This window comes from Thermoascus crustaceus, assembly GCF_041956765.1.
Source record: "Thermoascus crustaceus strain CBS 181.67 unplaced genomic scaffold VTN00scaffold_8, whole genome shotgun sequence".
In the NCBI taxonomy this organism is placed as follows: Eukaryota; Fungi; Ascomycota; class Eurotiomycetes; order Eurotiales; family Thermoascaceae; genus Thermoascus; species Thermoascus crustaceus.
In genome coordinates, this window is record NW_027192534.1 from 1,313,574 (window position 1) to 1,325,442 (window position 11,869).

General features: G+C 55.3%; 5 protein-coding genes across 5 annotated transcripts; 3 read left to right on the forward strand and 2 right to left on the reverse strand.

Moving 5' to 3' along the window:
• Nucleotides 1-963: 963 nt before the first annotated feature.
• On the forward strand, nucleotides 964-1,347 carry VTN00DRAFT_10026 (uncharacterized protein; the record flags this gene model as incomplete). Its single annotated transcript, XM_069426637.1, has 1 exon — nucleotides 964-1,347. One exon carries the CDS (start codon nucleotides 964-966, stop codon nucleotides 1,345-1,347), a length of 384 nt encoding a protein of 127 aa, XP_069284625.1.
• A 278-nt stretch (nucleotides 1,348-1,625) lies between these two features.
• VTN00DRAFT_10027 (uncharacterized protein) lies at nucleotides 1,626-2,571 on the forward strand (the record flags this gene model as incomplete). The annotated part of the gene is made up of 3 exons (XM_069426638.1): nucleotides 1,626-1,955; nucleotides 2,023-2,453; nucleotides 2,505-2,571. The coding sequence occupies 3 exons, from the start codon at nucleotides 1,626-1,628 to the stop codon at nucleotides 2,569-2,571; spliced, it is 828 nt and encodes a 275-aa protein (XP_069284626.1).
• Nucleotides 2,572-4,998: 2,427 nt separating this feature from the next.
• On the forward strand, nucleotides 4,999-6,192 carry VTN00DRAFT_10028 (uncharacterized protein; the record flags this gene model as incomplete). Its single annotated transcript, XM_069426639.1, has 1 exon — nucleotides 4,999-6,192. The coding sequence occupies one exon, from the start codon at nucleotides 4,999-5,001 to the stop codon at nucleotides 6,190-6,192; it is 1,194 nt and encodes a 397-aa protein (XP_069284627.1).
• A 670-nt stretch (nucleotides 6,193-6,862) lies between these two features.
• VTN00DRAFT_10029 (uncharacterized protein) lies at nucleotides 6,863-8,392 on the reverse strand (the record flags this gene model as incomplete). Its single annotated transcript, XM_069426640.1, has 5 exons — nucleotides 6,863-6,894; nucleotides 6,948-7,316; nucleotides 7,420-7,996; nucleotides 8,071-8,251; nucleotides 8,319-8,392. The coding sequence occupies 5 exons, from the start codon at nucleotides 8,390-8,392 to the stop codon at nucleotides 6,863-6,865; spliced, it is 1,233 nt and encodes a 410-aa protein (XP_069284628.1).
• Nucleotides 8,393-9,373: 981 nt separating this feature from the next.
• On the reverse strand, nucleotides 9,374-11,866 carry VTN00DRAFT_10030 (uncharacterized protein; the record flags this gene model as incomplete). Its single annotated transcript, XM_069426642.1, has 5 exons — nucleotides 9,374-9,703; nucleotides 9,766-10,074; nucleotides 10,135-11,581; nucleotides 11,651-11,682; nucleotides 11,792-11,866. The coding sequence occupies 5 exons, from the start codon at nucleotides 11,864-11,866 to the stop codon at nucleotides 9,374-9,376; spliced, it is 2,193 nt and encodes a 730-aa protein (XP_069284629.1).
• Nucleotides 11,867-11,869: the final 3 nt, after the last annotated feature.

Here is an 11,869-nt window from a genome sequence, read left to right on the forward strand (position 1 = left end):
CTGAAAAGACGCAAGACGCACTCTTTGTTCGGTTTCATCTTGGCTTGTCAGGTTACATAAAGCGTTAAGGCTGACCGACGATCTGACCCGAAAGCTTGCGAACGACGTATAGATCTAAAGCTTGGTGTCGCAGCAAATCTTGTATATGAATGGTTCCTTCCATAGACCAAGGCTATCAGATTCAGATTCAGATTCAACAAGCCAGGCACTATCTATAAATAACGGGTGATCACTGTAGTATGTGACATTTATTTTTAAGATTCACGGACTTGGGTATGACAAATGCTACAGGGTTTACTAATACATTGTATGCAGATGCAGATGCAGAGCAGCTTTCTGTCATTGAGAAAATACTGAGATGAGAATGACGGTAGAGATCAACGATAACGGTGCACGATCAACGCAACGTGCAACTGTGCTGTCCACATTGACTTATAGAGTTGGGGTTTCGGCGGAGAAGCGCCCGTGGGCGTGACCGTTTGCAGGACCGGAGAGAAAAGTCTGCCAAGTCCCAACGACCCATTGGATAACAGACCGAAGACTGGGGAAGCCATGTCACGTCATGTGCAGGCTTTCAGCCTCCCGCCGTATCCGTGCCGACGTATCACCGTCCAGGCATCACGGGATGCCAAGGCCATCAAGGGAGTTCGAGTCGTGGGATGCTGGTCAAGCTGTCACTAAGTGTTACGGGATGCTGGCCCGGGGCCTAACGTAGAGGGCCAGGTTCGTGGGAGTCAGCAGTTGGGACACTTGTGAGGCCGTCTTTCGTGAGGAAAAACGGTCTGATCTGATGATGGAAGGCGACCCGAGGTTCCGGAGCGATCGTGGAGACTCTGGGGAGCCGTGGATGCTGCGAAGAACGTCGGCGTCGGTCTCGCTGCACGCCGACTCTCCTGGTCGAGACCCAACAGTCGTGTTTATCATTGGCTGCTCTCCAGAGCGGCGGATCCGAGCGATCCAGACATGGCTTCGCTACGCCCAACAAGGAAGGGTGGCACGCGCCAGCCTGAACCGCTGGAGGGAGATAAGTCTCCGCGAAAGCCCAGTCTGTCCGCTTCGCTGCTGGCTGCTGCTGCTACGGCTTCGCTCTCCTCGTCGGACTCTGCCGGTCTCGTGTGCGCCGGGTCGAGGTGTCCTGCTGCGTCTTGCGCCTCCGATTCCTATACAACCTATATACTATTCCTCACATTCCTGCGCTCCCTTCCTGACGGCTCGCCGACCCCGATCCGATATAGTCGTATATTCCCCCTCAAGCCCTCCTCACGACTATCCCGCCAGATCGGTTTCTGTCGACAAGGGACCGAAAAGACCCGGGAAGAGCTGTCGAAACGCGGAATGTCCTGCTGAACCGGAATCCGTCAGTTCCGACCCCTGAGACCGCCTCCTCGTGCATACCCAGCTTCCGAGGGCGCCCGCCGCGACGATTAAAAGCAATTCCGATATACGGAGAAGGAAAGCCTCACGGTGATCCGGGTGTTAAATTCATTGTCGACCAGTTCTCCTCGACATCCTTCAGCCGTCGCGCGCAGCAGACAGGCGCAGTGCGTGCCAGAATGCAAGGGAAGCGGTGAGCGCACCTGGAGAAGTATATATACAACAAAAAATCACAAACTCAAAAGAAAGACATGAAATATCTGGGGCGCTTAGCGCTGTGGATTGCCGCGTTATGTTCTATCACGACTTTGGCGCTTCCACCGCCGTCGCTGCAGCCGCGCGACGGCGGGCCCGATCCCGCGGACCTTGCGGTCGAAGAGTACAAGTACTTCCACGAGCCCGGCGGCGGTGACCTGATGGGACACTACGACTCCCGCTTCTACCATGGTATCGTGTCGTACGAGGAGCGCACCGACACCCTGACCCATATGATCCGCGCCTATCTCAATTTCTTCCGCGAGAATGGAATGGAGACCTGGATCGCGCACGGAACCCTGCTGGGCTGGTGGTGGAATGGCAAGGTAAGACTCATACATTCTTCAGGATTCCCTCCCACAGCAGGGCTGACGTAGTGTGTCACCGCACCAGATGCTCCCGTGGGACTGGGATATCGACACGCAGGTGTCGGAAACCACCCTGATGTACATGGCCGACCACTTCAACCAGACCATGGCGCAGTACGTCTCTGAGGACGGCAAAGTGAAGCGCAAGTACCTGCTCGACGTCAACCCGTGGTCCCGGCAGCGGATCCGGGGCGAGGGCCTGAACATCATCGACGCGCGGTGGATCGACATCCGGAACGGTCTCTACATCGACATCACGGGCCTGAGCCAGTTGCACCCGGAAGAGGAGCCCGGGGTCTGGCAGTGCAAGAACTTCCACAAGTACCGGACCGAGGATCTGTACCCGATGCGGCACACGATCTACGAGGGCGTGCCAGCCAAGGTGCCGTACAAGTACGATGAGATCCTGATCCAGGAGTACTCGGAGAGGGCCTTAACGGTGACACAGTTTCAGAAGTGAGTATTTTGCCGGTTGATCTCTCCACGAGACTGTGCTGACCTTTATAGCCACACCTGGAGCCTCGAGCTGAATGAATGGGTTCCGGATTCGCCCGATCTGATGGCTGCGGAGTAGCCGCGGAGTAGAAGCGTGCAGAAGACAGAAGCATAATTCCCGACGGGATCGCACGTCAGCACATCTACTCTTCATCCCGACCACCTCCCTCCTTGAGCGCTTCTTTCAGGGACGACTCGTGCATGGTCAGTTCGGTAGCAACAGTAGCACCAGCTTTCATGATGCATAGCGGCGGCGTTCTGCTCGCCAACATCTCAACGGTACGACCGACCATATACGCCACCATCCCGCCGTTGGAAAACCGATCCATGGTCCTATCCTGGGTTAAGATCCAGGCAGATGACATCTCATCTACATATTCTGTATTTAACTCTTGCTTCTATTCTTGTGCATATTTTTGGCATACTATATATGTATTTCTTTTGGACATGGATGGGTTGGTAATGCTCCTGTCATGGTCTTTCTTCAGGAGAGGAGAAATGGAACAGAAGAGAGCATGGTCTGGTGTGGTCTACAGGGAGAAAGGAGGGGCTGGTGAATCGACCGTCTACGGTTTGGAAAAGTTGGGGGATATGGCATCTCAAGATGCCAGTGGTTTACTTACATCTATCTATTTTTGGATACCTACTGAGCATATATACTGTACCTATTATCCTTATCTGTTTGGATGGAAGAAAGAGATGGAAAAGTATATACTGGAAGAAGAAAGAAAACATTCTACCTTATCTCCTGGATCTTTTGAAACTAGGTATCAATATCTTCTTGAACTGGATGTTGCTGATGACCTCGGGCTTAGTTGAGATGATTATTGGCTCAGCGTCAAGCTTCGAAGGGACCGGACCTCCCATGCGGAGGGCGTTGAGCTTGATTTTGTCAACGCGATCCATGGATTCGATTCCCGTTCCACGGCCCCGGAGCCTTGCAAGATAGGTACTTGTATCTCGCTGACCTTTCCATATACTGATCTGTCGACAGTTGAATAAAAAAAATCTCACAACAATGTTCGGATTTAAATGTAGTAAGTGAGATACGAAATAACAAACCAACAAAGAAGCTGATACTCAGAACAGAAAGGAGCGCGGCTCGATCGTCGCTTCCCACGGCCCCGCCTGTATAAGCTAACCAGCCAGCGACGATCATGGAGATGAAGAAGAAGTAGACGAAGAATACTTTTTTTTCCCCGGAGGGAAATATATTTGTCAGATTTCTTTTCTTTCACAGATAGGAATGGAAAAGAAAAGAAGAGAAGGAAAGGGTTATTATTATTTAATTCACAACCAGGAGGAAGCCCAAAGAGATCTTTTTCTTTTCTGCTCCCTGTACTCTTCTTCTTCCTATTATTATTATCCCCGACTGCTTCTGCTGCTGCTCTCGCGCCATCATTCCTCTTCTCCTTCAACCCTGATAATAACTCCCCCCTCGCATACCCCATACAGCAGAACCCCCGCCTCGCTGCCAAACATGTCCCGGAACGTCTGGACATCGTAGTAGTACAGGAGCTCCGATCCCCGGCCGTATTTCCAGTGCGAGGCAATCTCGTGCGCCTCGTCTGAGGGGACGGAGTGGAGGGTGTGGAGGATGGAGGCGAGGTAGGCGCGGACGGATGATGGGGGGCTGTCGGGGGGTGGGATGGGCGGGGAGGGGTGGTGTTGGTGTTATTGTCATCTTTCTTTTTATTCTCTTGAGTGTTTTTGGTTTGCGTTGGGGTTGGATATATATGTCCACTTGTAACTAACACCTTGTTGCGACGTAGGTACTATAGCGTCTGGTATATAGGGGACCTGCACAACTCGAGGTTTCTTCTTCATCCAATCCAATAATTGCCGAGAACAGCTCAGAGGTGGAAAAGATCAAGGTACTATGGACCGACCAGATTCTCACCGAGATTAAATAGTTACTGTTCTTTTCAGTGATTAGGAACTCAATGCAACGTTGTGTCAGAGGGGGTTGCCTGCCTGCTTACTAGACCCGATCCCGCTTAGCAACATTGCCGGGGGTAATACCTATGGGTTGCCTAGTCCTATGCTTGAATGAGTGGACTACAAAGGTGAGATGTAAAACCGAGATCTACTAGGTTCCCAGGACGGCTGCATAACTAGGTAGGTACCTGATATAGGATTCTTCATGCATCAGCCTTTGGTCGATCAGAATATCCAGCACCACTAGCTACCTAACCTAACCAACCTAACTCACGTTGTTTCGTCAGAAGTTCCCTTGGCATTTAGAGCAATATCGCTGGATGAAGAGAAACGCTGTTTGGGAAATCTCACGAACAGGTGAGCATCATCCACTAACCCATCCTAAAACGGCAGTCGAGGGCATCGCGGGTCACGTGCGAGCGCAACGCCTCCGCTGACAAACGCGGCGGTGGAAGGCGACGGACGCGCAGAGAAGCTGTCTTCTCTTCTTAAACGACCTGCTTATCTTTCTCTTCTTTTCCTCTTCGCCTTTCTATTCTTCCTGGCCTTTACTTTGCTCGCTGCTACCATGGCATCCGCCGACACCGACACCCCGCCCGACGCAGTCGCAAGCCACAGCTCGCCTTCCGCGTTTCTCCCCGCGGGCTCGGCGGCGGACTCGACCTCGGACTCGATCACCCTCACAATCCACCACCATGGCACGCCACATACCTTCACCCTCCCCGGCACCGCCACCCTGGAAGACCTCTCCGCCGCCCTCGCGGCCGACCTGCTCGTCCCGCCCGAGAACCAGAAGCTCCTGATCTCCCCCAAACCGGGGATGCAGAAGCCCCCGTTCCCCCCGACCCCGCTGAGAACCCTCCTCCCGGAGACGGTGACCTCGTCGCCGAGATTCAAAATCACCCTCCTGGGTAGCAAGGCGCAGGAGATCGACGACCTGAACGCCGAGGTCTCCAACACGCGACGCCGTCTGGAAGCCCGCGCCGCGGCCCTGCGATCCTCATCATCCCGCGCAACAGCTACCCCCGCCGCGCTGCGCGGCGGAGTCGGACAGATCCACACCCTCTCCTCCCTCGCCGACTCACCGGACAACTACACCTTCCACCGGCTCCTCCCGCTCTCCTACCTCCCCAACCCCCAACGCAGCCTGGACTTCCTCGCCCGCCTCCGCGACGACCCGGGCATCCGCGCCGCCATGCGCAAGCACCGCTTCTCCGTGCCCCTCTTGACCGAGATGGACCCCGCCCTCCACACCACCGACACCTCCCGCACGCTTGGCCTGAACCGGAACAAAGGAGAGGTCATCGAGCTCCGCCTCCGCACGGACGCGTACGACGGGTATCGCGACTACCGCACCATCCGACGCACGCTGTGCCACGAGCTCGCGCACTGCGTGTTCGGCGAGCACGATCGCGACTTTTGGAACCTGACGAGGCAGATCGAGCAGGAGGTCGAGAGGGCGGATTGGACAAGGGGCGGACGCCGGCTTTCCAATGAGGAGTTCTACAATCCGGCCGATTGGGAGGAGCAGCGGGATAGGGAGCATGTGGATGAAGGTGGATGGACGGGAGGGGAGTTCGTCCTGGGTGGGTTGAAGGAGGATGAGGTCGGACGGGAGCATGATCGTGTCGAGGCCCATCCGGCCGGAGTGGAAGATCGGAGGGAGATCCTGGCGCGGGCAGCGGAGGCGAGGTTGAGGAAGGAGAGGGAGAGGGGAAGAGGGGGAGGAGGCGGAGGAGGGAATGGAGAGAAGAGGTCATGATGATGTCTTTCTTGTCTCTCTCTCTCCTTCCCCTTCTCCCCTCTGTCTCTCCTTCGTTCCTGATCTCAAGATACCTGCATTGCTTTCTCCCCGCATGATATGATGATACGATATATTTACGTTACGATATGATATGATATCCCCTGCCGATACGACCATACGGCAGTTGACTGCTTAATTGGTTAGAGTATATCCTGCAAACAGGATATATCAGATGATGTTGCATTTTGTGTTTTCTTGATATAGCTCCATCTTTCGGCGCCAGTGGAAATCATGGGATGGATGGGCTGTCTGTATATATATACATAGCTGTACATAATAGACGAGATTAATTTTATACATCGAGGTTCTGATCAATTGTCCAATTTTATTGGGTAATTGATTGTTCTTCTTGCACAAGTAGACCTAGTAATAGAAAAAAAAAATATTTTATGTGTTGGAGACATACAACACACAAATGAACGTGACCATTTATTCCCATTCTGGTTGGTGGTCTTTTTGATCGTCCAGTTAACAGAGCTATTTTGTGCATTATATATATAGGATTAACAGATCCCTACTCCGAAGCAACAAAAAAGACATAAACAAAACACAAAACATATACGCAACATAAAAAACGTAAGCCATAAATAAATGCAGCTTCCAAGTCCAGCCCCTATCCCTCATAGATTTAGGGCGACTGACTCGGAATCAGAATCAAATCTGCTCATTAACAAACAACCCCGCCATCCCCTGCCCAGTCCCGATACACATACTCGTCACGAGCACCCTCTTCTTCGCGCGCCTCGCCTCGCTCAGGATCGTACAGATCTGCCTTGCCCCCGTCGCGCCCAGGGGGTGCCCCAGCGCGATCGCCCCGCCCCGCGGGTTCACCTTCGCGTGCTCCAGGCCCAACTTGTCCAGGCAGTACACGGCCATGGAGGCGAAGGCCTCGTTGATCTCGTAGATGTCGACGTCGGATTTGGACAGGTTGAATTGGGATAGGAGTTTGGGGATCGCGGCCGTCGGGCCGATGCCCATGATTCGGGGGGGCACGCCGGCCACGGTGGCGCCGCAGAACTTGGCCAGGATGGGTTGGTTCAGTTGGATGGCTTTGGAGCGGCGCATGAGGAGGATTGCGGCCGCTTTTTTGTCTTCATGTTAGTAATCCGGTGTCTTATGGACCTTCGTCCGGAGGGGCCGGATACATAGATTGTAAGCAAGGGGGGATGGGCTACTGCTACTCACCACCATCCGTGACCTGACTCGCATTCCCGCCCGTCGTCTTATTCCCATACTGGGGGAACGCGGCCCGGATCTTACTCAGCGCCTCGTACGTGGTCCCATACCGGATCCCCTCGTCCTTCGTGAGGGTGATCGTCCTCTCCTCCCCCGTCTTCGGATCCTTTACCTTGGTCGTGATGGGGACGATCTCATCATCGAACCACCCGGCCTTCTGCGCCGCCTCCGCGCGCCGGAACGACTCGACCGCGTACCGGTCCTGCATCTCGCGCGTGATGTTGAAGTCGTCGCCAACGTTTTCGGACGTCTGGCCCATGGGCTGCATGCAGTCCGCGGCCTCCTGGTTCCGCAGGACCTCCTCGTTGAAGGGGCGCGGAAGGCGGTCGCCCGAGTGCGACATGGACTCGGCGCCCACGGCGATCCCGATGTCGATGGCACCCAGGCGGATCTGGTTCGCGATGTCCTGCACGGCTTTCAGGCCCGACGAGCAGAAGCGGTTCACGGACGAGGCGCCCGCCGTGTGGGGGATGCCGGCCGCGAGGGCCGCGGCGCGGACGAGGTAGGCGGCTTTGCCGTCACCGACCTGGAGATCTCACGTTTGTCAGAGATTCATTCAGAGTAAAAGGGAAAGAGAAAGAGAAGGGGAAGACGACTCACATTTCCCAGACACACATCCTCAATGAGAGCCGGATCCAGATTCGACCGTGCCAGCACCTCCTTCAGCAGCGCGTAGATCATATAGTCGAGATCCGTGTCCTTGAAGCCGCCCTTGACGGCCTTGGCCAGGGGCGTGCGCAGCGCCAGCGTGATGACCACATCGTCGGGGTTCTTCTGCGTACTATAATATATGGGAACAACCCGTCAACAAGATAGCTGGCAGAAGAAGCGGTGTGGACCGCACTCACATAGCGGAAACACCGCTGCTGGGGCTCGAGGGCCTCAGGTGGTTCAGGATGGAGGACAGTCGGTCCGTGGCCATGATGATGGATGGATAGATGCGGAGGAGAGCCCGTCAGTTGTTGGATGTGAGAGTGTCTGCAGATTGACGATCAAAGCTTGTCAGCAAGTCCCAATGCAAGGTAAAGAAGATATATGCATCCAAAGCTCAAGCAGCAGAGACAGACATAGAACGGAGAAGAGAAGAGACACTCCAACAACCCCAGCCAGAAGACCTACTATATAAGCTCGGCCGGATGCAGCAAAATGCGGGGAAAGCAAGCCCAGATCGGAGAAAGAGGCGGGAAATCTGATCCTATGGAGACGCACGAGAAGGAAGAAAAGATAACGTACTTACCGGGGAGTGAAGTGACCAGAAGACCGCTGATATCTGGTATAATGAAGAGGAGGAAACAAGCCGCAGCGGACGAGGTTTCCTCTCTTGCTGCACGACCGAGAGCGTCAGACGAGCCGAGGCTCTTTGCGGTTTGCGGGCCGATGTACCCGATACTTCTAGGTGCGGCTGACGAAGCAGATCAGCGAGGTACCTGGTACCTGGGACCGTCTCGGGATCTCGGTACGATAAACTTGGTTGGCCGCAACACATGGTATGTATTCCTCTACGAGACCTTCCAAAGGTAATTACTAATCTATATTCGCTGGAGAGCCCAAGAACCTAGATATATAGCAACTTTTGCTGTATTACCACTACCTGTATACTATTCTACCGAGATGTCGACCAATCGTATCTTCGCTTTTCAAGGAATCTTCTATCTGCAGTCTCTCTCTGCTCTAGAAGGACGTCTGCTGTCATGAAAGGGGAACGGAGCAGGCCCTGATGCCTGCCCCCGCATGTGTTTCCATACATCGTGACCAGAATAAGGGAATTCAAGAAGAAAAAAAAGAAAAAGCACGCGATCTACATCATGAAGTTTCAAAGAAAAGATGGCAAAATCCGCGCCATCCGTCCGGACCTATGCGAACACATGCAGCTCAAGGGGAAAACTCGTCATCCGCCAATCATCTACTCCTTCTTCTCCTCGCCCTCGGCCTTCTCAGCGGGAGCCTCACCTTCAGGAGCGGCGGCCGGGGCGTCCTTCATCTCGGTGTCAGCGGCCTCGGCCTTCTGCTCCTCCTCGGCCTTCTTCTTGGCTTCCTCTTCCGCCTTCTTGGCCTCCTCCTCAGCGCGCTTCCTCGCGGCCTCTTCCTCCTGGGCTTTGAGGGCGGCCTGGCGCTCGGCCTCGATCTTGTCCTGGTAACGCTGGATGATGGGGCCCGCCAGGAAGCGGATCTCGTCCATCTTCGAGACGTAGATGGCCTTGGTGGTGTCCTCACCCTCCTCGTAGAGCCAGTCCTACACGGGTCCCGTCAGTGAAAAAGCGTGTCGATTGGTTGGGAACAGCATCTGAAACTCACCTCGCTCTCGGTCAGCTTGGCCCTCAGCTTGTCCTTCTCCTCCTCGCTGGCGAACTCGGAGTAGGTAGTGTCGATCTTGTCGCGCAGCTCGTAGATGAACGCCTCAAGCTCGTTCTTCTTCTCGTCGGTTTCCGCGACCAGCTTGTCCTCCATGGCCATCGCGTTCTCCTGCTCGATCCAGGCCTCCTTGGTAGCCTCGTCCAGGGAGGTGGTTCCGGAAACGATCGGCAGGTCGCCCTTGCGGACCTGCTTCTTGACCTTGCGAGTCTTCTTGGGCTGTTCGCCGTTGGGAGCATCGGTCTCCATGGCCTGGTCGAAAAGTCAGTAACAGTCCTGATACTTGGGGTGGGGGCTAGATCCGGAACTTACATCAGCATCCTTCTTCTCACCCTCCTCGGGGACAGGCTCCTCGACTTCCACATCCTCCACGTAGTATCCCGACTCGACGTTCAGGATACCGTGCAGGTTCAGTCGGGCCTTGAGCTTGCAGATCATGAAGTCGTCGTTGGGGTCAGCCTGGACTCCCTTGACGGAGAAGCGTCCGATCCAGGGGTTGACCTTGCCCGGCAGCATGTCGGGCTTGGAGTAGCGGGCCTCCAGGTCGAAAGGCTGTTTGCGGTAGAAGGTCAGGATCTTGGTGGAGGGCATCACGTTGCCTCGGTTGAAGACGGTGAGGGCGGTGTCCTCGTCAGGGATGTCGGGCGACTGCTCCCAGGTGAACTCGATGGGGTAGTTGACCATGTCGTGCACGGAGAAGTCGCGCACACGGAAGGCGGGGGAGAGGATGGCGCAGCTGAAAGCGCATCCACGAGCGATGGCCTCGTCCTGGTTGAGGGTGAAGGAGAGGGGCTTGCCGAAGAACTTGCTGATCATCTCCTTGATGATGGGGACACGAGTGCAGCCACCGACCATCTCGATGCTGTCAATGTCCTCGACCGTGAGCTTGGCCTCCGCAAGCGCCTGCTCCAGGGGCACATGGAGACGGTCCAGGAGGGGCTTGACCATCTGCTCCAGCTCCTCTCGCTTGACGAAGGCACGGACGTCAACATCCTCCATCAGCGACTCGATGCTCATGGGAGCCGCAGCGTTGGCCGACAGCACCTTCTTGAGCTTCTCTGCCGCGACGAGGGTGCGCGCCCAGGCCTTGGGGTTGGACCGGATGTCGACCTTGAACTTCTCCTTGAACTCCTCGGCAAAGTGGTCGACGAGCGCCTTGTCGAAGTTGCGACCACCGAAGTGGCGGTCCCAGGTCGTCGACTTGACGTTCAGCTCACCCTTCCGGAACTCAACAATGGAGCAGGTGTAGTTGCTGTATCCAATGTCGACGAACGCCACGCGCCTTGGCTTCTCCTCCGCGGTGGGGAGATCCAGCTTGGTGATACCGTAGCCAAGAGCGATGGCAGTGGTGTCGTTGATGAGTCTGAGGGTCTTCAGGCCGACGATATCAGCGGCGTCGAGCAGCGCTCTGCGCTGGACATCGGTAAACCAGGCGGGCACGCTGATGACGACGTCGGAGACCGGCAGCTTCAACTCCTTGGAGGCGGTGGCCTTGATCTTGCCCAGGTACATGGCAACCAGTTGTGTGGCGGTGAACTTCTCCTTCTTTCCCATGTAGTTGACCTCGACACCGGTCTGGCCGTTGACATCGCAGAGGGGAGCGGTGTTGAACTCCTGCTCGATCTGGATGTCGGGGTCACTGAAGCTGCGGCCCAGGAGGCGCTTCAGGGAACCGACGGTGTTCTTGAGGTTGGTGATCTCTTGCGTCTTCGCGGCCTCACCGATATATCTGCTCTTGGGTCCGAACCCGACGAGGGACCTGGAAATGGCAGAAGAAACAAGGTCAGTTGAGATGCTCTAACAAAAAGGGAAAAAGGTTGCAACGTACGGAGTAGATCTGTTGGAGACCTCATTTGTGATCTGCAAAATTCCACAAGATCAGTCAGTACCTGCCCTGCAAGCGCGAGTTCTGGGGAAAATCCCCACGGCGGGGGTTAGAAGAAGTGGGCGGATGGCGGGATGTACGCACAATGTCGATACCCTTGTTCCTGGCAACACCGATTTTGGTGCTCTGGGCACCGAGATCTATGCCGACAACGCTCATCGT